This window comes from Crocodylus siamensis, chromosome 13 (assembly GCF_052110815.1).
Source record: "Crocodylus siamensis isolate JL-2025a chromosome 13, ASM5211081v1, whole genome shotgun sequence".
NCBI classification, from domain to species: domain Eukaryota; kingdom Metazoa; phylum Chordata; order Crocodylia; family Crocodylidae; genus Crocodylus; species Crocodylus siamensis.
Window position 1 is genome coordinate 661,065 of NC_143407.1, and position 27,187 is coordinate 688,251.

A 27,187-nucleotide genomic window follows, 5' to 3' on the forward strand; every position below is an offset into this window, starting at 1 on the left:
AATTACTCAATTCCTGAAGTCTTTCTTTCTACTAAAAAGGCACAGGTGGACTGCAATGAAACCTATGCCTAAAAACAGTCTCTTATAATACAATATATATATAGATCTCAACCAACCACCTTTCTTTTTTTAACCTCAGGCGCACTTAATCAATGTAGACTTTTCCTTCCAGCAAGTCAAATTTAAATCAAAGATACTCCTAGGGGTCTGATCTTTCCCAGAAACGACGCTATCAGAATACTGAGACACGACAACTAAGAGACCGTATTTATTGCCCATTCTAACTAACACTTGGTGCTAATGGTGCTTAAGAAGGGAACGCTGAGCTGTTTGGTTTTTTGAGGTTTCTTACCATCAATATAATATTCTCCCACAGAGACGAAATGTAAACTTTCAGAAGGAAACTCTAAAGACCCGATATAGGCAATTAGCAACAGAACAATGAAACAGTGCGTTCTTCCTTGTAATACCCATTCCGGAAGACTTTGCACAGGCAAATTAAGGTGTCAGCCAGACAGAGCTGGATATCGGATTTAAATAGGAAACACTTTAATAAAAAATAATCATTGCAGATGGCTGCAGGGACTGAGATCGGGGTTCTGAAACTGGAATAAGGCGCACACACGAGGTGATATCAAATCAAATCCGTATTTTTTTTTTTTTTTTTTTTTTTTAAAGGGACAGGATTTGGGGTGGGGTGCTCTTGCCTGAATCGTGGTCATGAAGGAAACAGTTACACGGTGGGGTTTACCTGATGGCCAAAAACACGACCTGCCCCTTCACAGCCAAGGTCTTCGAACCTGTCTGCTCTTCCCCACAACACTAATCCTGGCCGTGGCTTCTGCTTTGGGATATGATGCACAAGGGACTTGGTCCCTCCTGGAAGGGATAGTTTCAGGAGAGCAGCATCCCAAGCTTTGTGTAGCCTGGTGGTATAGGACCCGGAGGAACGGGGAACCAGAAGAAAAGAAAAAGGACATGCACAGGGAGGAAGAGGAAGACCAGCTCTCCAGTTTTCTTAGCTGCTGGTGAGACAGTAGAGCAGCTGGAAGGGCAGGCTCTTTAAAAAAATATTAATCATCATTTAGTATCAGGGTTAATTGTTCAAATGAGGGAGCAGGCTTAGGAAGGAGCATGCAGCCCCACAGTGTTTGAGAACCACAGCTCTTGAGGGGGCTCCTCAGCATGCACAGGGCCACTCTGCTTCCTGGCTCGTTATATTCTTGCTATTTCTTAGCATCTTCTAGCTACCACAGTCAGGTTATCTGCGCTTTTAGACAGGACGCATAGGGCAGCGCCCCTCCCTGTTGCCAGGGCTGTGGAGCTGTATCGCGTCTCAGATGGAAGGAGTGCAGATCGTGACCCTCGGATTGATCTCACTCGCTGCCACAAGCCCAAGAGAGCGGCAGCAGACACGCTGGAGATGCCACGTGACTAAAGAGACTGCAGCGTTTTGAAAAAAAAAAAACATTATCCTTGCACCAATGCAAAGATAATAAACACCACCTTGATCTAAGCAGTTTGCAAAATCCAGAGCAAACTGTACCTGGATTAACAGCCACAGGCAGCTTTGGGATAGCTCTGTGCACCCTGCAAAAATCAGCCATGCTTGCCTGGCACTTGGAGAGGGGGCTGTGCCTGAATATGCACCAGCTGGAGGACAAAAAGGGATGGGGAAGGGCTTCCACATGAAGCAGGCCCTGGGGATTTACAAGCTCGTTTGCAACTGAAAAATCCATCCTCTCAACCAGCAACAAGTGCAGTAAATATTACCGTCATCATCACCCAGACAACATCAATACTCACCACTTTGGCAGCTTTAGTAGGTGACGGGGGACCTAAAAAAAAAAAACAGAGGAAAATATCTGAATACGAGATGTAAGCTTGGGCGTTAGAAACCGAGGCTGCTTTATCCTGCACAGATCCGAAAGATTCAGCTCCTATTCTTCTGACCACTGCCCCCTCGCCCTCCGCCGTACAGTTTAAGGTTTGCAATAGGTTCCAATATTCCTTTAAGACTTTAAGCAAATATTTACTTGGCCAACAATGCTGCTTGGCAGAAGGCCCCTAAACAGTAACTAACAGCACTGTGTTGAAACCCCACGCATTTCTCCTGCTGCCAGATCCTGAGAGTCCAGGCTGGAGACGGGAGCACTCAGGCAGCTACAGCTTGGTTTGCCGGCAGCAGGAAGGGGCTCCGAGGAAGTTCGCTTTGCTCAGCAAGCCAGCTTCTACGGCGGAGGTAGCTGGCGACAAGACTCGGCCGTGCTGAAGCCTGGCAGGCACGCATTAACAAAGGGCAGTGGCGATATGAAGTCAGGCTTGCTCTTGGAGGGCCTGACCAGGGTCCATCGTTCACTTCCCTGAGTTTGGAACCAGGCCTTGCCAATTCGGTTCCTTTCCCTCGACAGCTGCATCACTGCACACCAGGCACGCGTGTTTCTGCATCTAACCCAAGCGTCACTTTTCCAGAGTTGGCAGACAGGGTCCCAGCCAATGCTACCGGTGCTTCATGGGAGGTGCAAGTGCTAACAGCAACAGTGCAGTCTCTCAGCACAGAGCACTTGCGTCGCCAGCCCATCTGCCCAGTCCAGAAAGAGTCTGGCTCAGGCCCTTTCCCTCAGGGCTCAGCATACCATTCAAACACAAGACAAAGCTGGTGCCTGAGCAAAGCAGGCAGCAATGCCACAAAATCCCCTTGCACCTCTGTGTCGCAAGGCCCATCATGGGAGACAGCTTCACAACTGTAGCTCCCCTCACTCACCCCAACTAATCTCAACCCTTGATGGGAATCATCTGACCCCTCCCAGCTGAGCCTGAAACTTGAGCCAGCTGGCTCTTGAAAAGCCAGCTGATCATCTAGGCTTTTTCCATGAGCTACTGCCAGCGCAGAAGGAGCCAGAGCTAAGCCGAGTTGTCTCTTCCCAGCACTTAAAAAAAAGACGACTTTCGACTTTTCACTTGATTCTGCCTCCGCACAGAGAAGATGCAACTTTAGCTGGTCTCCTGCATCCAATATAGAGCGCATCAGATAACAGGTGATCAGTATTGAACAGGGGGAAGCTCATCAAGGAAGCAGGCTGGTGGTAAGCCCTGGGATAAATCACTAACTCCAGTATTTCAGTTTATTCAGATGTGGGGAGCAAAAAGGTTAATGTAGGAGTCATCATTATGGATAATGAAGTATTCTGAAGTGCTTGGATAAACGGGGTTTTATAAATGCTGAGTATGACTACCGTTACCATCTTGCAGATGTCTTCAGAAGGGATTATTAGTCTGTGGGCTGGGATTACATGGTGCACACAGCTGACAACCGCTCTGGCGACCTCCAGTAACACAGCCTGTGCCCATTTCCTTGTGTCCCAGCAACAAAAAGGGGAGATCACATCCACAAGGTATCTGATACTAATGAAGAAACAATATCCTAAGTAGAAGGTCGCTACTAATATTACCAATCTAAATATTTTCAGGCATTAAACAGAAAGATATAAAAATTGGGAGAAAATTAAGTTGCGGAGAATACCAGTGAGCTCATTAATAGCCAGGAAGCCGAAAAGAAAGGATCCTCTAGCATGGATGAGACTGTACCTTCTGGCAAAAGCACACTAATTACACCAGCTAGTCTATGGGGGAAAGGAGACATTTTGATCTGCAGTGAAGGGCAATTAGGGATATAAATATATGCAAAAATGAAAGTTTTTCAGAGATTTCCAGATGGCCAGGCCCATTGCATTTCACAGGCCACTGCTTCTTCAGGAGCCCTCCCGGCACCTGGGTTCATCTGCCCTGTACAGACAGTGCTGCCAAAATCCCGCCCCGAAAGGGAAAAGAGCTCCGTCCCTTATCATCAGGTCGCCTCTGCCAAAGAGCCAGGGTAGACGGCGCATTCAACAGCAGCTCACAATCAAACCTCCGGTCTCACATACAACTGACGACAGGCTCAAGGCCAAGGGCACTTGGAGCAAGGTGGAGAACCAGCTTCACTGCTGCCATTTCTAAGGCTCCCAAGGCAGTGGTTAGAAGACCGCAATAAAAAGGCCCATGTTTTGGGGCAAGTCAATGATCACAGGTCTACTCACACTTTTACCCACCTCCTCTTACGATAAGCAGTGGCACCTCTGCTCCCACCGGGAACTGTTTCAGGACCTCCACAACCTGCAGGTGTGTCAAACTCTGCACGTTCTGATGGCAAATCTCTTTGATCACATCTCCCTTCTGGAGGCCCTGGCACCACTGACTGTCTAAAATCATCTTCACCTTTTGCCCCGTGGGACTGTCTGCAATCGCAAACCCAAATCCTTTAGGGCCCTTGACCAGAGGAACGGTGACGAGCTCCGGCTGAGAACCCCCCGACGAAGCTACTGAGACCCTCTGCTCATTTGGGTCCACGGTAGGGCCGTTCACACGACCATTGGCCAAAGTATGACCTGGTTTCCCGTTCTGGTCCAAAACAACTGTTCCTGGTATCAGATCTTGGCTGGTGACACAAACTTCTCCTGGCTGGCCGTTGATGACAGGTGTAGCCGTAACAATGTCCACAACAGGGTCTTCGTTGTCATCGGGAAGAGGGTAACCTCGACACAAAGTCATGTTGACATACTGGCTGACAGGAACTAGCTGAAACATCTGGACAACATCTGCATGGGTATGGCCAAGGACGCAGCTGCCATTTATGTCTACAATGACGTCACCTGTTATAAAAGGGAATGCAAAAGCATTAAAAGCTAGAAGCTAAACAATGTACCACACCTGCTTTTCCACCTACGTTGAGGCTCAGAGTGAAGAACAGACCACCCATTTGAAACGAAAGGCAGGAGATTATGGAGAATCATTTCAACTAGGAGTGAACAAGGGTTATGCCATACTCTCTTGGCCATATGCTCAAAGAAGGGCAGGATTTCCTCTTGGTGCTTTCTCTGTATTCCGTCTCGGGGAAGGACACACCGGTCCAAATGCACTGTTTAATCTGCAGCAGATTTGAAGAATGACACTCTATGGCTTCAGAAGAGGAAACAGGGCCCAAAGCATCCTAAGCAGCTGTCTTGTGCTTTACTTCACATTACCCAGCATTCTCAAGTCAATCCACAATAAATCAGATTTTCTTTCTGGCTTCTATATTTTTCAGACTGGCTGTACTTTTTCTAAACTAAGCTCTTGTGTAAACACACAAGCCCTTGTGTAAATCTCTGTATTTTATATGTTTCCACTGTTACTACTGAAATACACGGTTAACTGAGCACATGAAATAGCACCAAATACCAGATCTTGGATGTTTATTCACTATGCTAGACCAAGAGGCGCAGGGAAACCCCTCCCAGGGACCAAAGCAACTGGCCAGCCACTTAGGCCTGTATATTTATAAAACAGTAATGCTTAGGTTAGATTAGCTAGAATATGAGGAGACATACTCCTCTCCGCTTGAAGATTTCAATACATATCGGATGTCTACAATAGCACTAGGGCATTATCTTCATTTCACGGGGGGGTGGGGGCGCATGAACTGAAACAGAAAATATCCTGCCAAGCTCCAAGCACAGGCCAGCAGCAGAGCTAGGAAATTAGGGGCTTCTTGTTGTTTGTTGTTCCTAACCGAGTAAGGAGGAGCATCCAATAAGCTGAGTAAGGAAAAGCATCTTTATGCAGGTTGTACGAATGATGGGTTTCAGTAAACCTGCGTCTATAATACGTTTAACTGCTCTCACGTTCAAGGGTGTCCTCGCCTCCCATACTTCCTGCTTGCCAGTTTGTGTAGACCTGTTTGTTTATTCCTGCTGCTGGCTGATTGTCATTTCTAACACTTGGCATTTTGCTTTTGGCAGTCACAGCACACCCCACCCAGGCTGCAAATTCACTCCCAGGCAGAGCAAATACACTGCTCCTAGTTTCCACACAGGCAAGGAGTGGAGTCCAGTCAATAAATGAGACAGGGCAAGTTCTAAATCTTTTGAAGCTGCTTATGTCAGACATCTGTAGAGAGCATTTATTTTGCAGAGCTTTACAAGTAGAAGTAGAGCTAAAATATGGACCCTTTATTTATGAGCGTGAATAGGAACAATAAAGGCTCCAGGAAACTTTTCAGTAAAACTACCTTGCAGCTAAATGCTTGCTACAATAGGTTCCTTTATGTCTTGGTATTTTAAAATAAGACATAAAACTCAGAAAAATGAAGGAAAAAGCAACCCAGCCAACATAAGACTTAGTCAGATGCCTTCCATTGCTCTGGTTGAAGCACATTAAATACGCAAGAATAATATGCAATGCCACATACGCCTACTGTTATGTCATGTGTGATTAAGATAAGCTAGAATCTAAAATTAGAAAATCCTGAAAGAACGAGGAGCAGCTGTGAGTTATCCGACTCGGAAACTGGAAAAGGAGTGGGTAGAAAAATCAAGAATTGAAACAGAAGCTCTGTTAGACTTGCAGTCACCAACATACATTTAAACAATGATTTATACATGCACATTTGAAAGGAAAAGGCTGGTTTCTAATACTTTTGTTTTCTCCTTATGGTCCCCCACAAAGTTATTCTTTTCCTTTCTGTTACGTGCTTACCACTATGCACAGAAACTGGGACTGGAAAGCTCATTCTGGATGAATTACTTCTGCTTCCTGCGGAGGATTTACTATGGGCTGCTCAGGAGTGCCAGGCTTCTGGGGTCATTCCTGAGACTTGGGTTACTGGCTGCAGATCTTATTTTGCCTGCCACAGAAGAGTCAAGCATCAAACATTTAGGTAGAACCAGCTCTCCTTGGCCAAACGAAACCTCAGCAACAACAGGAAGTCTCTAAACCACCACAAGGACAACAGAGGTCAAACTGAACCTCTGGAGTGGTAGACAGGGTACTGATATCCACTACAGTGACTGGCTGGAAGCAGACCAAGACTTCTGTGCTGATTTCCCAACAACCTCATCATCAAATGCTAGGTAAACAATACTGCTCCTTTATTCAGCTGGGATGCCCGTAACAGTACAGCTCTTAGTTCACAAGAGCCCCTGGCACAGTGCTGGGCACATTGAAGACACGCAGATGCACACAATCCTTGCAAATACTGCAGGGTGCTATCCCCACATGCAGGAAGTGCTTGCTAAGCCACTTGAAATGCAGCAGAGCACCGTGTGAGGTCAGCCAGAACCACAAGCCTTTATTGCACATGCTGGGCAGAAACTGCTCTCATCAGAGGTGTTGCTGAATTGCGCTGCACGCGCAGTCGCTGCTGGACCCCTGCCTTGCCAGGGCTGGTTAGGAATAACCGACAGGTAGCGCTTGTGCCATGCAGCTCACCAGCCACGCGTGGAACTATTAGCAAAGGGAAGGCCACCGAGACAGGAAAGTCGCTTTGCTAGAGTGCAGGCGTTGCTTCCAAACGCTCAGCAAAAGCCCTTGCCTGCCCATTTAGAGCCTCCGAGACAGGAGTGTCACTCTGCTCTGAAAATGAAATGTGGCCTGTGCTCTTGCATTTCAGGTAGCAGCAGCAGCAGCAGCAGCACAGGGGATGTACTTTTCTGTGCCAGGGGACAATACTGCCTTTGGGGAATGAAGGACCAGCTGTGAATGATTAGAATGGGACGGGTAGTCTCGCCCCGTCTCCCAGGGGCTGGCCGTCTCTGCCACGGACCCAGCGGATGACCCTGGCTAAATGGTTTCGCTTCTCTCTCTTCGGTTCAAACAGGTGGGGACAAAACAAACGAAGAACCCGACGATACATGAAACGCGCAAAAATTTCAAGACAAAAAATGCAGCAGAAACAAGGGGCTGCCCCACAACGTTAGATGTCAAATTGCTTTGTTTCTCAACATGGAGAACTACTTGAGGCAGTTCTGGCAATCTGGTAAACTGGAATAGCAGGTCACAGTGAGCAGCGCCCGTGTGAAGCTGGTCCCTCATTGACCAAGCCTCCCGAGGTCAGCATGGACAGGCTGAGGCTCAAAGGCCAGGCACAATTAGTAAAAAGAGCGACGGCTCCAGCGGATGGCAGTCACTGGGTATCTGAATCTGCTCAAGCCTCTTCCAACAAAAGTGTAAAACTAGATTCTTAAGAAAACAGGTCGTTGCTAGAGGAAAAACTGATGTCCTGGTGCCAACTGGCTCTTTCACACATGCTCTTTCCCTAAGGCCATTACGATTTTGTGCAGGAAATGGAAAGCTTAGAAAGCATTAATGCATTACAATGAGAAAAACTGTGCATTCAATGCAAGGTATAACACCACATCTTATTTAGAGACCAGACTCTACAGGAACCGTAAGCAAGTGTAGAGGTGTAGCAAAATCAACATGCGCAAATCAATCTGTTGGTAGTCGACGTCGAGACAAATCAAACTGACACCAAACAGAGGCAGGGTCACGCTGACACCTCAGCTGTGACAGAGGCAACATTTTTATCTGAGAGTTAGAACTACAGAAAGCAAACCAGAACAGTTTAAGGAGCCAGCTCAATATGATGTTAAAGCCATCCGAGGAAACAGGAAAACTGCTTTAGATCCATTTCAATGGATAGCACTTGGGAATGCTAAAATACTAAACACCATCTCAACATCCAGAACCTGGACCCTGTTCAATCTCAAAAAAGATAACAGCACAAATTCAGCTCTTAAGCGGCACCAGTTTTATTAGTAACAGCTAAATAACCAGGCAAAGCTCACAGAACAAACCCTGCAAAGGGCAACTGGTATCTGCGCCAAGCTACTGAAGCTAGGTTTTACCTTTGGATTGCTTCATACAGGTCAAAGAATGATTACAACATAATATTTGCGCCTTCTGCTGCAGCCGCCTGAGAACGGTGTTTGATTAGGCCGTCTGCTGCCTGGGGCTCAGGCGGGCGCTATCTGTGACAGCAGTATTCGGTAACGTGTACCTGAATATCTGCAGTACACCGAGCCAATGAGCTCTCCAGAAATGTCCTAAACTTGGATCTATATTAAAACATTTACTGCTATTCCATGTCAGGGCTTCAGACACTGATTTATGGTCCGATAAAGCAGAGTGCTGGGGACCTGCTTCACAACGAATGCCCGTGGATGGAATCACTGGACTCCCCAGGGCCCCCCTCTCTTAGCCAAGCAACAGTGATGAAATGAAGTGTAGAGAAATGGAAAGTCACCTGGTGCCATCTTCCCGTCCTGTGCAGCAGGTCCATCTTTCAGCACATTCTTCACTTGCAAGAACTCATCAGGTCTGTCCCCACCAATGATCGTAAAGCCAAATCCCATAGCACTTTTCTTCAACGATGTCCGTATGAGAGCTCCTGCGAGCTGGGCTGGGTCTCTAGTGAAGGCAGACTTGTCTGGTTCTGCACAAAAACAATTCCACACACTATCAACAGCAATGCTGCTAGGAAGTGACCCTGCTAGTAAACGCAGGCAGCTACAGCAAGTACCAAACAAGGTGACTGTGAATGTACACTGGGTTGTGAAACAGAGTGGGGTGCAACGGGGTGTTCTGAAGTTGAACTAGACCCCTCCTGCAGTTTCTGAATTACTTGAGTGAAAAACACTACACTTCCCGTAACAAATCCGACACTGTTTTGAAATGGTGGCTGGCTAAGCCAGTGGAGAAATTCCGTGCCGTTGCTTGCGTTAAAAACATACTTTTGATTCGTTTGGAGCAAGTGAGAATTGCATGCTGAAGAACGCAGCAATCCCTCCAAAGCACATCTGCATTCCCTCAGGCGTGGCACGTGTACACAGATGACCACAGGAATACTGGAGATAATTACATTCGGTTTTACATACTCAAATATAGGGCAACCCTTGCAGCTCCCTGTGGAGTGGGCCATGATCATCATCCCCCACCAACAGCTAGGTTACAGGAACAGGGAGGTTCGATCTTTCGGGCAGGTCACAAAGCGGCCAGTCGCAGAGCTGAAGCTAAAGCTTTCACCCCCCACGTCCCCCAAGCTGTAGCTTATGGCTATTTGAGCTGCAGAAAACAACAGGCTTCAGGATGTTTTATGCTGCTTAAGAAGCCTCGAGGTCTCAGGTCAATTCCAACTGCAAAAACCACTCCAAATCCCCCACGCTCCCGAGGACAATGAATGGACTGGTCAGTGGCAGGATGAGCTTGTACTGCCGTAGACTTCTCAGACTCCATACTTACCATCATACAATGTACACACAGAGCTGCTTATCCCACCCACGGTACTAGCGGGCACTAGCAGAGTTGACCAAATGCAACCTGTCAAGTCTACTGTTTTCTAAATGATGATTGCCAGGTACAAACTGACCCATGCTGACTAGTGTCTACTGTACAGCCAGTAAGCTAGCCTGCAAAAAGCTACCAACTTCAATTTAAGCAGCATTAAGTTTGCAGAATTAAGCATCCAAAATGACAGTAATGCTAATTTTTTTTAAAAATCACAGTATTGTAGAAAAATGTAGGGCTGGAAGGACCTCAGGAGGTCATGTAATCCAAGCCCTGCAGAATCAGGTCAAAGCAGAATCAGACCCGTCTCAACAGCCCCAAAGCGCTCATCCACCACGCACTTACAGACTTCCAATTATAGCGATTCTGCTGCCTCTCTCAGTAACTTGTGCTAGCACTTAATGACTCTCATGACTTAGATACGTTAATATGCAAGTGAGCTCCCCTTGTAATTTAAGACCACTGCTTCTTGTCCTGTTCCACGTGGACACACAGAGTTCATCATCATCCTCTTCATAATCACCCTTTCTTTATATGAAGACCCTTATCAAATCCCTTCCCTCATCCTCCTTTTCTCCGGACTAAATAACCTCAGTTCTTCTAACCTTTCTTCGTAAGTCGTATTTCTTAGACCTCTCATATTTTTCTTGCTCCCTGCCGGACATTTTCATTTGCCCATGCCTTTTGTGAAGTACGGTGCCCAGATCTGGACAGAGTATGTGTAAGGTGAAACCTTACCCAAAGTGAATGGAGTGAAGAATCACATCTTGGGACTTGCAACCCCTCTGCTAATACTGGCCAATATGCTATTGGCTTTTTTTTTTTTTTTTTTTTTTTTTTTTTTTTTTTAAAGAGTTTTTTTCCCCCCCTACAATAGCACACTGAGCTGTGTTCAGTTTGCGGTTTGCCACAACCCCAGGTCCTTTTTGGAGTACAGCAGCCTCACCTTCTCTCTCTCTCTCTCTCTCTCTCAATGTACACTGTGCATTTGACTGGTTTGTTCCAGCTGTCCTCAGCCTACTACAGGTTCAATGGACAAATTTAGGAAGGGTGCATTTTCATTCCACCCACTGCATGATTAATGAAGATACTGAGCAGTACCAGACCCACGATAGACCCTTGGGGAGATCCACTGGAGACCTTCTCTCAGGTAGGCATCATGCTATGGATGACTCCTCTTGAGAGTGATAATGCGGAAGTTATGCAGCCGCTTTACAGTAGTTTCACTTGGATTGTATTTCCTGAGTTTAACCTTTGTAGTCCTGATATCAAAGCACATTGGTGTAGCGAAACTGTTATTCTGCTAGTGATCAGGATCACAAAACGCTACCATGAATATTTACATTAGTGTCAAAAAGACAACAGAGAGGTCTACGCAAATTGACACAGGCATAAAACTTCATGCTCAAGACTGCTTTCCATGTACTTTACAGCAAACAGTGGTGAAGAGCAGCTATTTCAAATAATACCTGGTTTGGAAGGGCCAACATCAGTCTGTCCTAGCTGTTTTTTCCTTTTGGCTTCCAACACTGGATTTTCAAACTGGGTTTTCTGGTTAATGTGACTGTAAAATACACAAATGTTATGTTAGAATTTCAGCATAAAAAGTATTATGCCAGTTATTTTTTTTATCCTGATGCTTTGATTTACTTTTCAAAGCCCTTGAGTTTTTAGTTCCTATAAGATGCCTGTAGAAGCAAAGTCAGTCATGTTCTCATACTTCAAGAGCCTTTACATCATGTATTTCAGCCAAGAGACATGCTATTCAGTAAATTCCATTTTCTTTTACAAAAGTTTTGAGTTGGATGCATTTTAATATGGAACGCAGAAAACAGAAAGACACAACTGTAAGAGCCCCAGCTAAGCCAGCTCTTAAAGCTTCTTGGGAGCATGGGATTATTGTCTGTCTGTAGATGGGATGAACCCAAGCTCAAACCTGCACACAACAGTTCAAGCAATAGCAGCATCCAATTTGCTTTCAATTGACTGTGTGAGCATTAACTGCTTTGCACAGTTAAAAGGAAGACAAGGATATGCAATCTCAGCAGTGCACGCCTGCCTTCCTCTTGATTCAGCTGCAGCTTGCAGTTCTTGAGAAGATTAATCAAGCTTCCAGACAGAGCTTCTGAAGAGTCCCGTTATGTGGGATCTCTCTGCTCATTACCAGCTTAGCATGGTTCTGGCTTTTCTGGGGGGCAAGGGAAGTGAAGGAATGGAAGTGTATACCTTCAACTACACATTCAGAAAAATTAACACCTATGACCATAAACTAAGAATTGCAAAATGATCAACTTTCCTAGTATATTATTGTAGGTACTGCCCGGTAATAAAAAGTGTAAATTTAGATTTTGTAAAAGTAAAAATGGACAGTCACTCCAAGTAACTACGCTGCAATAACAATGAACCCACATTACTTAAATTAATCAATTCACACATTTTAAATGAAGCCTCCCTTTGCAGAACTTGCACTCCACATATCCCAGTGCTAGGGCAGATCACTAGAAAATGGGACTGATTTGATATGGACCAGTCAAATCTCTGTCCAAAGCTGAAAGCAGCACAAAAACCAAACTGCACAAATGATGAAAAGCAAATTAGATTTGAATTTGGTTTGTCAAAGAAGCCAGAGGAAAGTTCAATTTAGAGGGATTTGGACACCTCACTCCCTCAGATGTCTTTGAAAATCCCAGCCTTGTAGTTCTTTCAGTATTAAGAACTCGATCCACACTTGGTCACTGGTTATTCATACATAGGGCCTGTGTGCGTGCATCCAAGGACAGAATTTCACCTTCAGGTCTCATTATAAAGGTAAGCACCTTACAATAAGTGTTTTTTAGACACCAGTGTCCATTTAGTGGGAGATCTGTAATTTATGTCTGGCAATAACTGGAGCTGAATACAAGCTCTTCCTTTTGCCACATTGCTACTCTGTGCTTTTGTCTTTCCATGCCAGAAAATAGTGAACACGTTTTGACAATCGTTTCACAGCCTCCTGGACAGGACCCACGTTTTACCTTGAAGTCTTCCCCTTCGTTAACCGTCCATTATGACTTGCATTACCTACACACAACATACATTAAAGCCTTTAATTCCCATTACCTTTGAAGAGCAGTTTCTTTAAAACATACAGGATAAAAATGTAAAGTGAACAGTAATATATTAAAAAAAGCTGTCAGACTGGACCCCATAAGCCCCCGGCCCCTTAGGTACAGGTCAGTGCTGTCGTATCCATTCACAAAGGGTTGTAAAGGGACAGAGAGGTTACGCGACTTGACCGAGGTCGCTCCATGCAGCAGTTCCAGGAGAACAAAAGCCACAAGTTCTGGTCAGTCACCGCGTAGCCTCTTCCCAACGAAGCACCCGTTCTCGAGACCCAGCGGCAGCTGTGAGCAGAGAACGGCCGACCTTCTGCTTTATCCTTGTTCCAAACAACAAGGGGAGGAGGAAATAACCCATTTTGAGTCCAGCCTTTCCCTCCGGTAGGTCCCTAAGAACAAACAGGCCTCCTACCTGGCTTTTCATTTCTGAAGCCCTTCTGGTCCCAGGTGGGATCAGCTACATGGGTTACTTCTGAACTGGGTGGGATAATTTGAGCATTTCTTCTGCCTAATGACTTTTAAAGGGGATCAAAAAGGCCGGCCAGTTCCCCATTCCTGCTTCCAGAACAAGAGTGCTCAGAGGCTGTGCTTCTCCTGTAAAGCTCTCAGAGAACCTTTGACAAAGACATTTCTTAAACCAGAGACTCTTCTGCAGCAATGATTAAAAAAACTAGCTCATGTACAGGAGCTGGTTCAATGAAGCAGCATTATTTTGGCTTTTTGCTGCACACGTTGTTCAGAATGCCGGTAGATGTTTTAAATTTTCCAGCCGATCATACTACTTGCATGCCGCTTATTTGCTGCTGAATTTGGCAAGGAAATCAGTTTGGACAGGTAAGATCCACATACAGCCATCTCCAGGTAATTTCCAAGCAGCATTTGGCGAAGAGCTTCAGTGATGGTGGATTATCAATTTCTGATTTCACAACTGAAGATTATCTGAAAAATAACTTTTTCAGTCCTTTCCATTTGAAATGCTGAAGGACTTTTAATGCAGCATGAGACCCCCAGGAATGCAAAAGGCCTTATAAAAACCCCAATCTGGGCTTAGCTTGCTATCATTTATTTTTTGTTGCTTTTCTTCCTCAGACATACTAAAGCATTTTTAAAGGACTTTTAACAACAAAAGACATCGTAATTTAGCAAAAAGTTTTTAGATTAGCCTCACAAAGCAAAAGATCATTTTTGCCTGTAGATACTCCTGAACGAGGCACAGGAAAGGAAAAACTGCATTTCAGGTTTTTCCAAAAATGGCGTTTCTCACCAATTTTCATGCTCTCTTCTGGCTGAGTTGTTTACCTCAGCAGATCAAGTACGTCTGCCTATGAAATATGAACTCTGAAGGAAACTGTGCAGTTTTGCCTTGGGTTGCGTTTTGTAGCACAGTTCTCAGGTGTCAGGATATTTCCCCCTTCGGTCCCTTGTTCAGGATGCAGTCATCCGGTTTTCCCTTATTCCCCGGGAGACTGCCTATCACGCTAGGATAGGCAAGAGGAGCAGTTATGTCAAGTTCACATAAGAGGAGAGGTAATCAGCTAAGATTTATTTCCCAAGCCAAGAAATCCAATACAGCAGCTTCCTCCAAAACACAAATCCCTAAATTATTCCTTCAGCTGACGAAGGCCACCGTAAGCAATGCTAACCTTGGTAAAATCAGGATTAAGCACATAAATACGTAACAGCAGGTGCGAGTCTTTTCTACCCTGCATGTGAATGAATGCAGAACTCTGGTTATGTCCCTTTTTCTGATTTTCATCCATAAGGATTTGAGCATGCCAAAAGATGATGTGGAACTAATTCCAGAAAACCCAATTACTGACCCATTACGAGTTAGTGAAGCAAATGATTTCTCTTTAGGCAGTGGGAATATCATGGCTCAACAACAACTGCTTTATGAAGCAGCAAAATATGGAACTCGGAAGGTTGGGGGTCGCATTGACCTCTAGCAACTACAATGCTATAGACATCGTCGCGTTACTCTGCGCTGACGCAAGTCTGACTCTTCCTTTTAATCAAAGATGTTCATCCTCAATCTCAATTTTTCAGTCAAGCTCCTTCACAAGTCAGAAACACTGATGGGTGTCACTGCCAGTAGCAATAAGCAGCCATATGCATTGGCAAGTGAAAGCTCTGTGAACCAACCATTCAAGTAGTAGACTTTTACCTTTGCCTTCATCACCAATTCACCTCTGAGAATTAGTATGCTAATGACTCAAAACTAGAGGATAAATGGGAATAAAGCTATCGACTAGTATGCTGCACTCAGCATTATAAACTGTAAGAGAGTCACCCATTGGGACAGTCATTAAGTTACTGCTGTAACAAACCACTGTATTTGTTATAAAAGCAAAAGGCACGTGACTATTTGTGGGGCAGAAGCAGAGTGGACCCAACTGCTGCACAGGCTGTTCTGTGGCTCTCAGTCCGTTGCTAGTGTTAACTACTACGGCTGTTACTTGCTCCCGCCCATCTGGAAGATCTATGGACGTGCCTGAGTTAGCCTACAAGCATCATCGTGCACATCAGTGCTTAAGCATGGGGCACAATTTACTCGTGGCCTCCAGAACTGGCCCTTATTTTACACTGGATCCGTACAGCCCTTAAACAAGATGCATGCCAATTTACATTTCTTACATATCAACTGTTTCACTGTTCTCTGCTAAACGCGATGACTATCAAATGAATAATTACTGTAGGCACTTACTCAACATAGTACGTTCCATACTGAGGGTCTTCTATTTTCTCCCAACCATAAGGCAGTTCTGTAATTAGAACAGAAGAATGAACAAAATTCTGCACTATAATGGAAAAGCATTTGAGAATGTCAGAGTTCACGTGGAGAAACGAGTGGAGAGATTATGGATCGACTGTGCCGGAAATATAAGTGCAATTTATGTCTTCCGGGTTTCTTTAAATGTTTGAGACTGGCCTGTCTGATGAGCAGAGTGCTCACATTCCCAGAGGGAAATCGCTTCCTATAACTCAGCGGTTCATCAGAGGGGAGACAGATCTTTTTTTAAAAACCGTTTTAAATTTTAATAAACTTCAGAGCAGGACACACAGGCACCTACAGTAAGGGAAGTAGAAGGCTCATATTACCAGATCCACCCGGTTATAAATTACTATGTTCACTCGAGAGGCAAGGATGTCTTAGGCTGAGGGTCATTAGGAGGTTGGGAACAAGAATTCATAAGCTGGCTGGACACTCAGACCACGGCCTAAACACTGACATTGGGTCTACAGCACATTAGGTTTTATCCAGCTCCTGAATTCTTTCCGTGCAAGGAAGGTGACAAGGACCCTCCTCCCTCATGGTAGGCCTTGATCTCCCAGTAATCAGCTGCTTCTCTTCTGCTAACTGCACATCTCCTGCCTCTGAGATTCCCTCTCAGGCCTGCCCTCTGCTATTTCTCACCACGCTGCGCCTGGCCTCCTGGGATCAGAGACCTGAGGAAGCATGTCTTGCAGTGAACGTTTGTCCGAGTTTATCCCAGAGCTGGTCCAATAGAACAGATGACTCTAAGAAAGCCTTGCCTGTCGCACCACATTGCTCTTGCACTACCTACGTTCGCTTACGGAGCTTCGCTTTTAACTGCCTGCGTACTAACGTGCAACAGCACTGCCTGGGGCTGAGTGGCCGCGTGGAGAGGGGCTGTGCAAGCTTCCCGCACACAAGCACCCACCAGCATCACCATTAATCGGTGCCGCCCTTCACTGAGCGCCCAGGGCACGTGCGCCTCACACAGCAGCTGCCTGCACCACTTGTGGCACACGTCCACGGGTCGGCCATCCCCGCCTCGGAGGCAAGTTGCCTTTCGCCGCCGAGATGGCGGCGTTGTTCTGAGGGACAACACCTTCGCATAATGGTTCTGTTTGTTGCTTGTGGCTGCCCTAGGCTCAGCGAGTGACACCATGTTGCCAATTATTCACAGCAGCACAGCTCAGCAAAATTCGATAAATAACCCAGCGCGCCATCCACTTACGTGTTGTTCACCTCCGGGACACCCTGCATCTCTCTTTAAAATGCCCTTTTTATCCCGTGGTGGGCTTTACATAGGTTTAATAAGCAGCACTATGAGGCAGCTGCTCCGGCCTATGAACAGACAGCTGTCAGGCTGCCCAAGTCAGGAGGACGAGACCCTGTAGACTCCTGTGACAGAGGAGACATTTGCTGCAGACCAAGCTTTGCAGAACATTTTTCTTTCACTGGCTGTATAAACTGCTTCACTGCCTTGCAACTGTCTGCAGGACCTGCCCGGAGGCCGATCGCTGCAAAGGTTCTTACAGCTCAGCGTCGCAGTGTGCAAGCCCTGACGCAAGAAGAGGTACACAGTCATAGATACAGGTCAGCTCCTCTACACCCCCTGAATGGTCACGTACTGTGACAGGGGGTCACCCTCAGGTATCTCCTGCCCGCTTGTTAGTTCACAGAATCATAGAACCAACGAGCCGGGAGGGCCCTCGGCACATCATCGAGTCCGACCCCCGCCACGGGCAGGAAGGAGCGCGGGGGGTGGCAGGCGTCATAAGACCCCCGCCAGGTGCCCGTCCCGGCTCCTCTAGACCTCGTTCAGTGGATCAACCTCCTGCATCAGAGCTGATGCAGACTATATTAATTTTAAAAGCCAGCCTGGGTACAAGAGGACTGGAAAGCAAGAGCAAAAGCCTCTCGGACTTGGTGTGGGACATGTTGTCAGAGGAATCGAGCGTCCTGTATTAACGGAGAAAACCAAGGCAAGGGGGGAGGCCGGAATCCACAGCGAAGCGAGAAAGCTACAGATGCTGTTGGTATCAGCACGATCTGCCCACACACAATTTCTAGACGACTTTTATCTCGACTGTTGTGAACGGGCTAGGCCGATGCTCCTGAAGACAGGCGTGCTCCCTCTGGCTCACGCCGCAGGTGTGGTCAGCGGGGAAGCTGCAGCTGGTGGCACACCGAGGGGTCAGGAGCAGAGTGCTCTTGCCTGACAATCAGGAGCTGTGGCCTGGCCTAGGTCAGGCTGAAGCCAAGCTTGTCCACACAACTCAAATGGACGACTCTTCCCCTTCCTTGGGTACCAGCACCAGCAGTGTGCGGCATCCTTCTGTGGAAGGAAAGCTCCAGGTGCTAGCTACATTTTATTCAACAACAAAATCCCTGCAGCCCTGAGACACTGCAAATGAGGTAGCTCGACTGGTCCTGAAGTTTGGCATTTATTGGCCTTTCCTTTTAACTGACAGGATTTTGCTGGGAAAAACAGCATGGCTGACAATCACTCCCTTACCAGGGAACCCTGCTTAGATTATGGCTTTCAGAGGTTTTGCTGCTGCACAAAGTAGCAGAATTATGTCAATGTTCAGCCCACGTCGAGCCTTATTTGATGGAAGCTCTGCCACCACAGAAGACGTGGAATAGCTTAAGCAAAACGAATTCATACATTGCCCCAAAGACTAGTGCTTGTGTTGACTGATTATGCACATGAAAACAAATAGAAACAAAAACACATTTAAGTCAAATTAACTTAGACAGGGTTTGAGATGGCAGCGGGACAACAGAAAGGTTCAAGGCTTTCCTTAAAACTCTTATTTTCAGATATACATAAAAGAGACTAATTATTTTTGAATGTGCTAGCATAGACGTTTATCTTAATTATACACTGTGTTATGCTTTGGGGCTTCAATCTCAACAGAAATAAGGCACTGAAGCTTAAAAAGTGGAATGGCTTCAGAGATCCTGAACTCACAAATATCATAAAACCCTCTCATCTGGCTGCTCCGCATCCAAAGCATAGAGCCCGACCATTGCCTACCACACCCTGACTGAGACAGCCCCACCCATACAGAGATTTTTTAGGAAGTGATGGGATACCCACAGATATGGAACGTCACATAAAATACAATATAGATAAGGGAAAGACGCTCTAAAGTGCTCAAGGATGCATCCCTGGCATACCCCGCAGACAGTCAGTCCCTCTGGGAGTGAAGTCAAAGTGACTGAATCTTCAGTTTCTGTAGCACAGGACTAGTTTTGATCCATAAATCAGTAAATGCAACTGATGCTTTGGGAATTCTATTTATTTGTTTTCAGAAGAGCCAGACTTCGCAACAAGAACATAAGTACATCCCCGTTTTAGGCCGAACGGCCTGGTTACCCCTTACCAGCAAAGGAAGTCTTTGAAACTAATCCCTTACCCACGGCCGGGTTCAGCGCTTTCATAAACTCTCCTGTTCACATGTTATCACAAGGATGAAGTTGTGAAACTTGGACATGCAAGCACGGAGTATAGAAGAGAAGATGCTGTACAACTCACCTCCATCCTCACAGTCTTCTGGAGCTTTGGCTTTCTTACAGAGCCGTGGATCAAGCCAGGTGGTTGTCTTGGTGTTATGGCTATGGGATAAAGGACATTCCAATCAGGAAAAAAAAAAAAAAAAAGCAATAAGAGACAGAAGAAGAAAGAGGAAAAAATTCCCAAGGAAAGGATTCGCTTGTTGTTAGTTAGCACTCCTCTCCAGAAGTTTGCTTCTGTGTACAAATCCTTGCCTCTGGCTCAGCAAACTGACTGTTCTCACCCCTATCACATCCAAAAACACCACTTCAGAGAGGTGACACTGAAGCGTCAAAGGTACTAGTATACTGGCGGCTGTTCTGTACAGCCATGACAGGGGAGGTTGAAGGCGCAAACATTAGTCTGCAGTCAAAATTATTTCAAAACTGTGTTCACAACTGTGGTATATGCAGCTTCAATATCAAAATAGCAGATCTGCTGGGAGTGAAGCAAACCTAGGTTACAGCTGTCAAAAAAAATTTCGTATCCCCGTGTTCAGCGCACCTCACACATGCAGAGGAATTTAGTGGCTCTGTGGCACTGCGTGGGTGGATGCGTAAGCTCGGCACAGAACAAACAGACCCAGCGACAAACGCACACTGAACAAACAAGTCCCTTCTTGTTCTCATCAGAAGAGATCCACAGCACCTCTGCTGAACAGCTGGGTTTTAAAAAATTAATACAGATAGCAAAAATTGCATGCTCTTGGGTAAGGTGCTAAATACCACCTCTGCAACAGGACGACCACGAAAACAGCTTTGCAGAGTCCTGGCGAAAACAAGCTAGGCATAAAAAATGAAGCCTGCATAAAAAAAATTAACTTAAGTTGTCCCCCAAATACTTTGAAAATTCACAACTGCGGCGCACGTGTGCAGAGAGAACGCACTCTGCCCCAAAACGTGTAAGAAACTGCCAGCGATTTGGCAAGATCAGTGGTTTTACTCTTCCGTGAGAAGAAGTTATCAGTGCAATGACAGGATCATGAGATACGTACGTTAACTCCAAGATAAAGAGCACCAGCTCCTAAACGTTATAGCTGCATCCAAAAATGGTGCTTTAGATCAGGTCTGTTGATACTGCCCAAACACCCCCAGTTATTCAGGGGTTTCTAGCTCTGCCCTGTAAATGTGCATTAAATCAGAGTCTAAGCACAAAGTCCTCAACAGAAAATACTTCTTTGCTAGCTCACACAGCATAACAAGGTCTTTCAGAACTTTACGTCGAAAGCTCTGACAAACATATCGTGTTGGGGGTATCAGATACTTTTATCTGGAGAAAAAGTCCTTCACCTTCTGCATATATTTACGCCTCAGTGGACTCTGGTACTGTACTTTAAAATTCATGGAACAGGCTCCTACCCATTCCATGAGCATCTTGATTTAAAAAAACAAGATGAAACAAAACACACATTCCATTTCAAAAGAGGCTTGCATGCAGAGCAGAAAGGATAAGCAAAACCCCCTTGACTCCAGAGGAAGAGAGCAGAGTAAAAGCACACATAAAATTAGATACTTATCCAGCTAACAATGCACAAGCCCGGCTTTGTACCGCATGTCATCCACATAACACACAACATAAACAACTGAGTTTGCCTATGGAAGTGTGACGCTCTCCTGACAAATGCATTCATACAGACACACTTGACAGTATCACGCTACTTGTATTTACATGAACTGTCTCCTCGTCTGCATTATGCCGACAACAAAAATTACACAACACAACCTGACAATGGAGTCCCCAAGTGCGACAGCCAAGATACTTGTTTGACTATCCACCTATGCTGCTGACAGATAAGGAAAGCTGCTGGGATGAAAACAGAGAAGGGGTGCTTTGAAGTTTTTCTCGCTTCTGTAGCCTATTCCGCAGCTGACGTCACCGTGTGACATTATAATTACCTCGATGGGAGCCTCTCTGAAATCAAGCACACAGGGCTGGTGACATTCAGAGAGGAATATGCAGCAGGGGCACGTGAGCCTTCAAAGCAAGACAGATCTCGTTTTTGCACAGAAAATATCATCGATAAACAGGGGCAGGCAAGAGGTTCTATAAAGTAAGCAGAAATCTCCAGAAATAACCAGGTCTTGTGAGCCTGGGACAGGGAATTCAATCCATGCCGATACAAGCTTCTACTCACTCGATGAAGTAGATCATGCCAGTGTCCGTGTAGGCCATCTCCCAGTTCTTAGGGAGAGGCTCCAGAGTCTCATCCCGTGCCAAGTAATTCCTGAAATCCATGGAGCTGCTTGTCTGGTTGTAACTAGGAACAGGCTTCATCCAGTCGGAAGAATCCGAAAGTTTCTCTTTGTTTTCTGCAATCGTTCAAAGGACAGCGTCGCAGTCTGTCAGATTTCCATGCTGCTCTGCTCACAAAGAACCGCTCTCTCACTCTAGTTCTGAGCTCAGGCCAAGCCCTCTCCCCCCCCACCCGTACTTTATCTATATTCTCCTTCTACTAACTTTAAAAAACAGACATGAACACATCGAGTTCTGCTCTTCCCGTGCCAAGCAGCATTAGCCTTGCACTGTTTGTCTGAGCTTAGGCTGAAAAATCAACACTGGAGCAAGTCCAGGTAGACTATTTCGTTGCATTTCCCAGCCGAGAGAAGAGCATTTGTGCTACCCATTAGAGAATCCATCCCACCATCATTCTCCACATACCCAGACATGGTGTGAGAACCAAACTGGCGAGGCAAGCAAGGCTCCAAGTAATAACAATTTAAGTACCTGAGCTTCCACACCCACATCAATAACCTCAGTTTCGTGATTACATGTGTAACAAATGATTGTGGCCTCTCGCCTGGCCACTTTGCACAGCGATTCTCAGCTCTGCAGCTAAGCAACGATAGGCCAGGCTAGCACTTAAAAAGGAGAACTCCAAGGACTAGGGAGATGTGGCATCATCTGCAAACTGGCTGTGCAGGTTGCACCAGTGGGGATCAGTAGTAACGAGGTTAATGAGAACAAGGCATTGTGTCAGTCTCTGCAGCACCTCAGTGGATGCTCTGCTCTAGGTCCAATGCACTGCTCCTTAGTACCACTGGGTGTTTAAATCGCTTCAGTTAAGTTTTTGGGTCCATGTGAAATCCCAACATTTCATAGCACGAGTGTGAGGGACCAGCATAAAATGCCTCACAGAGGATTCAAACACAGTAATTTTATCAAATGATATGACCAACTTAGTGGAGTGTGATTTATTCTCATTAAACCCACACAATTCCCTGGCTTGCAGGACTGCTTTACAGATTTTTTCCTTCAAGTCCACACGACTGGCTGATGCACCCTTCTGTGACCGGTTTCTGCCTCTTTGATTATGCCCCTCATGGTGGCCTGCATATCCATTTGACAATGCCACTGCACATCTGGCCAACAGAGCAGCTACTTATTTTTGGCCCTTGGCAGACGTTACACTTCAGAGGCGAGTAATCTGTTAACCTGTAACCTGGCCACATGTTCAGGCAATTAATGGCATGAGGAAATGGAAAACCAGCCATCAAATTATTCCACAAAATGTGTGTAATACATTTGTGGCTGGTTTGCATTGTGCCTTAAATTGAACAAGTGGCTGGGGGAGCCTGAGGCTGGCGGCATGTCATGGCTTGGCTGCCTGCTCCCTTGTGTCTGGAGGCTGATAGTCACGTGGTGCAGTCCTGCATGAGGCTGCAGCCTGCTGCTTTCAGGGTGCTGAGCTGAGGAGAGCCCATCAGCTGGGCCAGGCTGCTGGGTCATAGCCAGGGGCTCCCCATGACCCAGCAGGGTGACTGGCTTGTTCTGCAGCTCCGAGCACTTGTCACGTTCCAGCCACAGGGATTCAGGGCTCATGGCACGGTTCCATGATCCCAGGGTCTGTGCGCCAGGACACGTGATTTTCTGGTGTCTCAAGTGCAAGGGTTTGGGATCAGGGGAACTCTTCTGGATCCTGGGGGTCCTTATAAAAGAAAAAAAAAGTGCGCTGGGACCTTAAAAAAAAAAAACAACACAAAAAAACAGAACTGGCTCCAGCATTGGTCCTACCCCAGGAAGCGCACTGATTTACTCCTGCTGCGGACACCTAACTTTCAATTTGTTGGTGCACGATCCTGGGCTCCCCCTGCACTGGCAAGCAGTAATGGTGCAATTGGGATCTGATCCCCAACGCCAAAGCTGCAGGCCCTACCATGCATGTGCAGCACAGCAGGAGGCACGACTGCTCGGATCAGGTCCCATTGCTCCACTGCATGAATGTGTGCTGGGGCCTATAAAACTTAGTTTCAAAATAAAGCAAAATATGATGTGCCTACAAAACCCCCTGATGCTAAGAAGCAAATCAGCACTACAGAGTCCACGGAAATCCTTAAAGGAGCAGTTCAAGCAAGGCTAAACTGTGGCTCCACCACCACCACCACCGAAGCTGTGGCATCTGCCACAGCTGAGTTAATTCATTCCAGAAATACTGCAGGGAATTGCTCCCTTTGTTACTGACCTAGCCCTCCGCTTCCATTAACTGTTTCCTTCTCCTCCTCCTCCTCTTCCTCAGGGAGAGAACTGTCCATTCTTTGCATCTTGCTGACTGAGGTGGTTCTCTTTCTCTGGGATTCTGTGTCAAACTCATTGTCAAAAAGAACTTGATCCACTGGGTCTGGCTGAAATGGGCTGGGTTCTGCTGGAGGCTTTGGAGTGCCATAGAAATTGCCTAGTATTGAAGAAGAGATGGTAATAATGAGAAGCACTGATATCTGGTCAAGGTCTCTGCTGCTATTGTACCTATTCTGTTGTCACTGTAATGTGGTTCTTTGTGAAACACCTGAATGAATAGGACACTTATTGCACTTCATAAGGCATCAGTATCATCAGCAGCAATGAATGCTCAGAAAACCGTAATACGCTGCTTCACTATATTTTTGTTAATGCTGCTATTGTACAGCTGCGTATAATACATTTAATTCCAGATGACTGCTCTACACAGGTTTCCAAATCAAAAGACTGATTTGTTATTTTACCTTGCATTGCACTAATGACCCAGAACCAGACTTATGGCAGAATAAGCCAGGAGTAGAGAGGAGGGTAACGATGAAAATCAAAATAAATTCTATTCTAATCACATAGCATTTAGTAATTAGTTAATCTGGGGTAACATGCAGCCTGGAGGTAGGTTGAAGCCAAAAAAAAAAAATCATTATGTGCGGAAATACGAAATATCTATTTACACAAAAGCAATTTAACCCCCCCCCCCAAACTGCCTTGATTTTTTAGAATTGTTATCCTATATCTTCATCTGACAATTTGCCTGCAAATTAAAGACATTAATAACACAATTCTATACTGAACTTTGCCCGAGGATAAAGAACACATTTTCATTTTAATATTTTGCCTACGTCACAAGATTCAGCAGGGTTTTTTTCAATAAAATAAACACTCTGGAGTAGATCTGGAACAAGTAGAGAGCGCCTCTTAATCAATCACATTATTATCATTAGAGAAATGAACACAAAGCCTGTTGGATTAACATTTGGTAGCTCTATTTGCTTTCAACGTATAAAACACGACATGGGAAACGACTCTTAAAAGAACAGCGAGGGCCAGGCTCAAGCCACAGAATCAGGTTGAGACAAAAGCTTGGGTTTGGCTTGACCAGTTTAGGTTTAGCTGCTAGGGGTATCCTTTGAGTGCTCACAGAACAGTCAGTGTGCAAACTGGAAGGGAAGGAAGGGATGATCACTGGCAGCCCCCCATGATGCCCTCTTTGACTAAGTAACCTTCGGTGAATGAAGAGAAGGCAGTGGACTTTGGTAACGTTTTTGATATAGTCTCACGAGACACTGTCATAAGCAAACAGGAGAAATGTGGGTTAGACAGAATTTCTTCTTCAGCAGATGCATATCTGCCTGAATAAGCACAATCAAGGAGTAAGTATAAATGGCTCGACAAAAGAACTGTCCACAGGGGTCAGTTCTGCAGCCAGTGATGTTCCAGCGTAAGAATGGGCAGTTTCCTGATCAAGTCTGCGAATGAGACAAAACTGGGAAAGGTTACAAACACTCTGGAGGGCAGAATGAGAATTCAAATGGGTTCCGACAAGCTGAAGAACCAGCAACATACTAAGGTGAGCTGCTATATATAGGGAAGAAGAACCATCTTTTGGGCATCCGGTGGAACTCATCTTTTATGCTAACTGTTTGCAGAAACTGGGCGAAACAGAATTGCCTTTAGGTGCATAAATGGACATAGGAGCCTAGGAGGTGGTAGAGACTCTGGCCCAAATGCACAAATACAGAGCACAGTGACAGGCCAGACAGCAGTGCTGCTGAGCAGGATCAGGGGTGTTGGCAGATGAGGCTCAACATGCGCCATCATCGCAAAAAGCAAATATAAGAGTACTACGTGTAGGAGGGGATAGGACCATTCTGTTCAGCATGGGTCAGGCCTCAGCTGGAAGAAAAGATGGACAGCAGTGCTGAGATCCATGGCAGTGTGTGCATGCCCATGCAGGTGGGTAAGCAGAATTAATTACCCATGGGGCCCTGCCATGCTAGGCTTTTCCTGGTGGCATACACACTGAGCACAGTAGAGAGAGGGGAAACTAGGACGCAAGCGAGGCTGCAGACACTTCATCCATCTAGAATAGAGACACCTGGCACAATACGTTGATGATGCCCAAGCACAAGAGGTGTGATGCTAGTTAAAGGCCTTCCCCATGTTTGGGCAATCTCCTAATTTAGGCTCCAACTCTGTGCAGCTTGAGACCCTGCTGATCTCACCAGGATGCTACCTGGACAGACGGGACCGCCCACGTGGATCAGACTGCCTTGAGTCCTACACCAAGGCCTGGACAACTCTGGAAGCGTGGGCTGAGAGCGCCGCCACAGCTTGGAAAAGTTCCTCTGCTCAGAAGGCAGTCGGGTACTGCAAGGCCAGGGTCTGGCACCAAAGGGTTAAAATGACCTGACAAATAGGGACCGAGTCATCAAAAACACTGCTGCTACTCAGTCCAGAAGGAGCCACGTGAGCAGTGACAGAAAGCAACGTGTACACCCAGAGGCAACTTGTGGCAAGCATGCCCCAACTCAGAAGAAAAAACAAAACACTTTCCAGTACTTAACAATGACCAAGATAAATGGCCAACGTGTCACACTCGTGATTTAAAGACAGATGTGCACAATGAATGCAGTTAAATAACAAACTTGTGATAACTTTTCGTGAGAGTAGCTGTTGGCAGTCAGAGTACAGGCGTTCAGTGTTTTACAAGCACAAAGATATGGAAAAGAAGCGGGAGGTACAGGGATGAAACACTGGGCCGATGGGTAGGATGCCTGCGGGCTAGGCCTGGCTCCAGCACTAAATGAAGTGTGAACTTGAACAAGGCAACCACTTTGCTCCACAACTCCTCCATCTATAAAATGGAGATGACATTCTCACCTATGGAGGAGAACAATGCTATATTCATTTGTCACCTCTGAGTACAAGGTGCCCTGATGAGACAAACAGCCTGGACTTTAGAGATGCAATAAATTCCTCCAGGCCTGTATTGCTGCTCTGATAAGTCTATGTTCCAGTTACACAACTCACCATCATATGTTCCACTTTCTAGCAGGGCTCCACTTTCTTCCAGTGCTTTAAACTGTTCAACAGGAATGAAATTATAATCCACCCCTGGGACTT

At 46.0% G+C, this 27,187-nt stretch overlaps 1 protein-coding gene across 1 annotated transcript in view; it reads right to left on the minus strand.

The window, feature by feature from the left end:
* MAGI3 (membrane associated guanylate kinase, WW and PDZ domain containing 3) overlaps nucleotides 1-27,187 on the minus strand; it is a 171,547-nt gene that overhangs the window by 27,055 nt on the left and 117,305 nt on the right. The window contains exons 3-11 of the mRNA XM_090026320.1: nucleotides 27,095-27,184; nucleotides 24,012-24,221; nucleotides 21,687-21,861; nucleotides 19,535-19,614; nucleotides 15,946-16,003; nucleotides 11,613-11,707; nucleotides 9,104-9,292; nucleotides 4,092-4,691; nucleotides 1,807-1,838 (exon numbers count right to left, since the gene is read on the minus strand). Of these exons, the coding sequence (XP_089882446.1) occupies nucleotides 1,807-1,838; nucleotides 4,092-4,691; nucleotides 9,104-9,292; nucleotides 11,613-11,707; nucleotides 15,946-16,003; nucleotides 19,535-19,614; nucleotides 21,687-21,861; nucleotides 24,012-24,221; nucleotides 27,095-27,184 (1,529 nt within the window). The remainder of the gene's footprint in view (nucleotides 1-1,806; nucleotides 1,839-4,091; nucleotides 4,692-9,103; nucleotides 9,293-11,612; nucleotides 11,708-15,945; nucleotides 16,004-19,534; nucleotides 19,615-21,686; nucleotides 21,862-24,011; nucleotides 24,222-27,094; nucleotides 27,185-27,187) is intronic.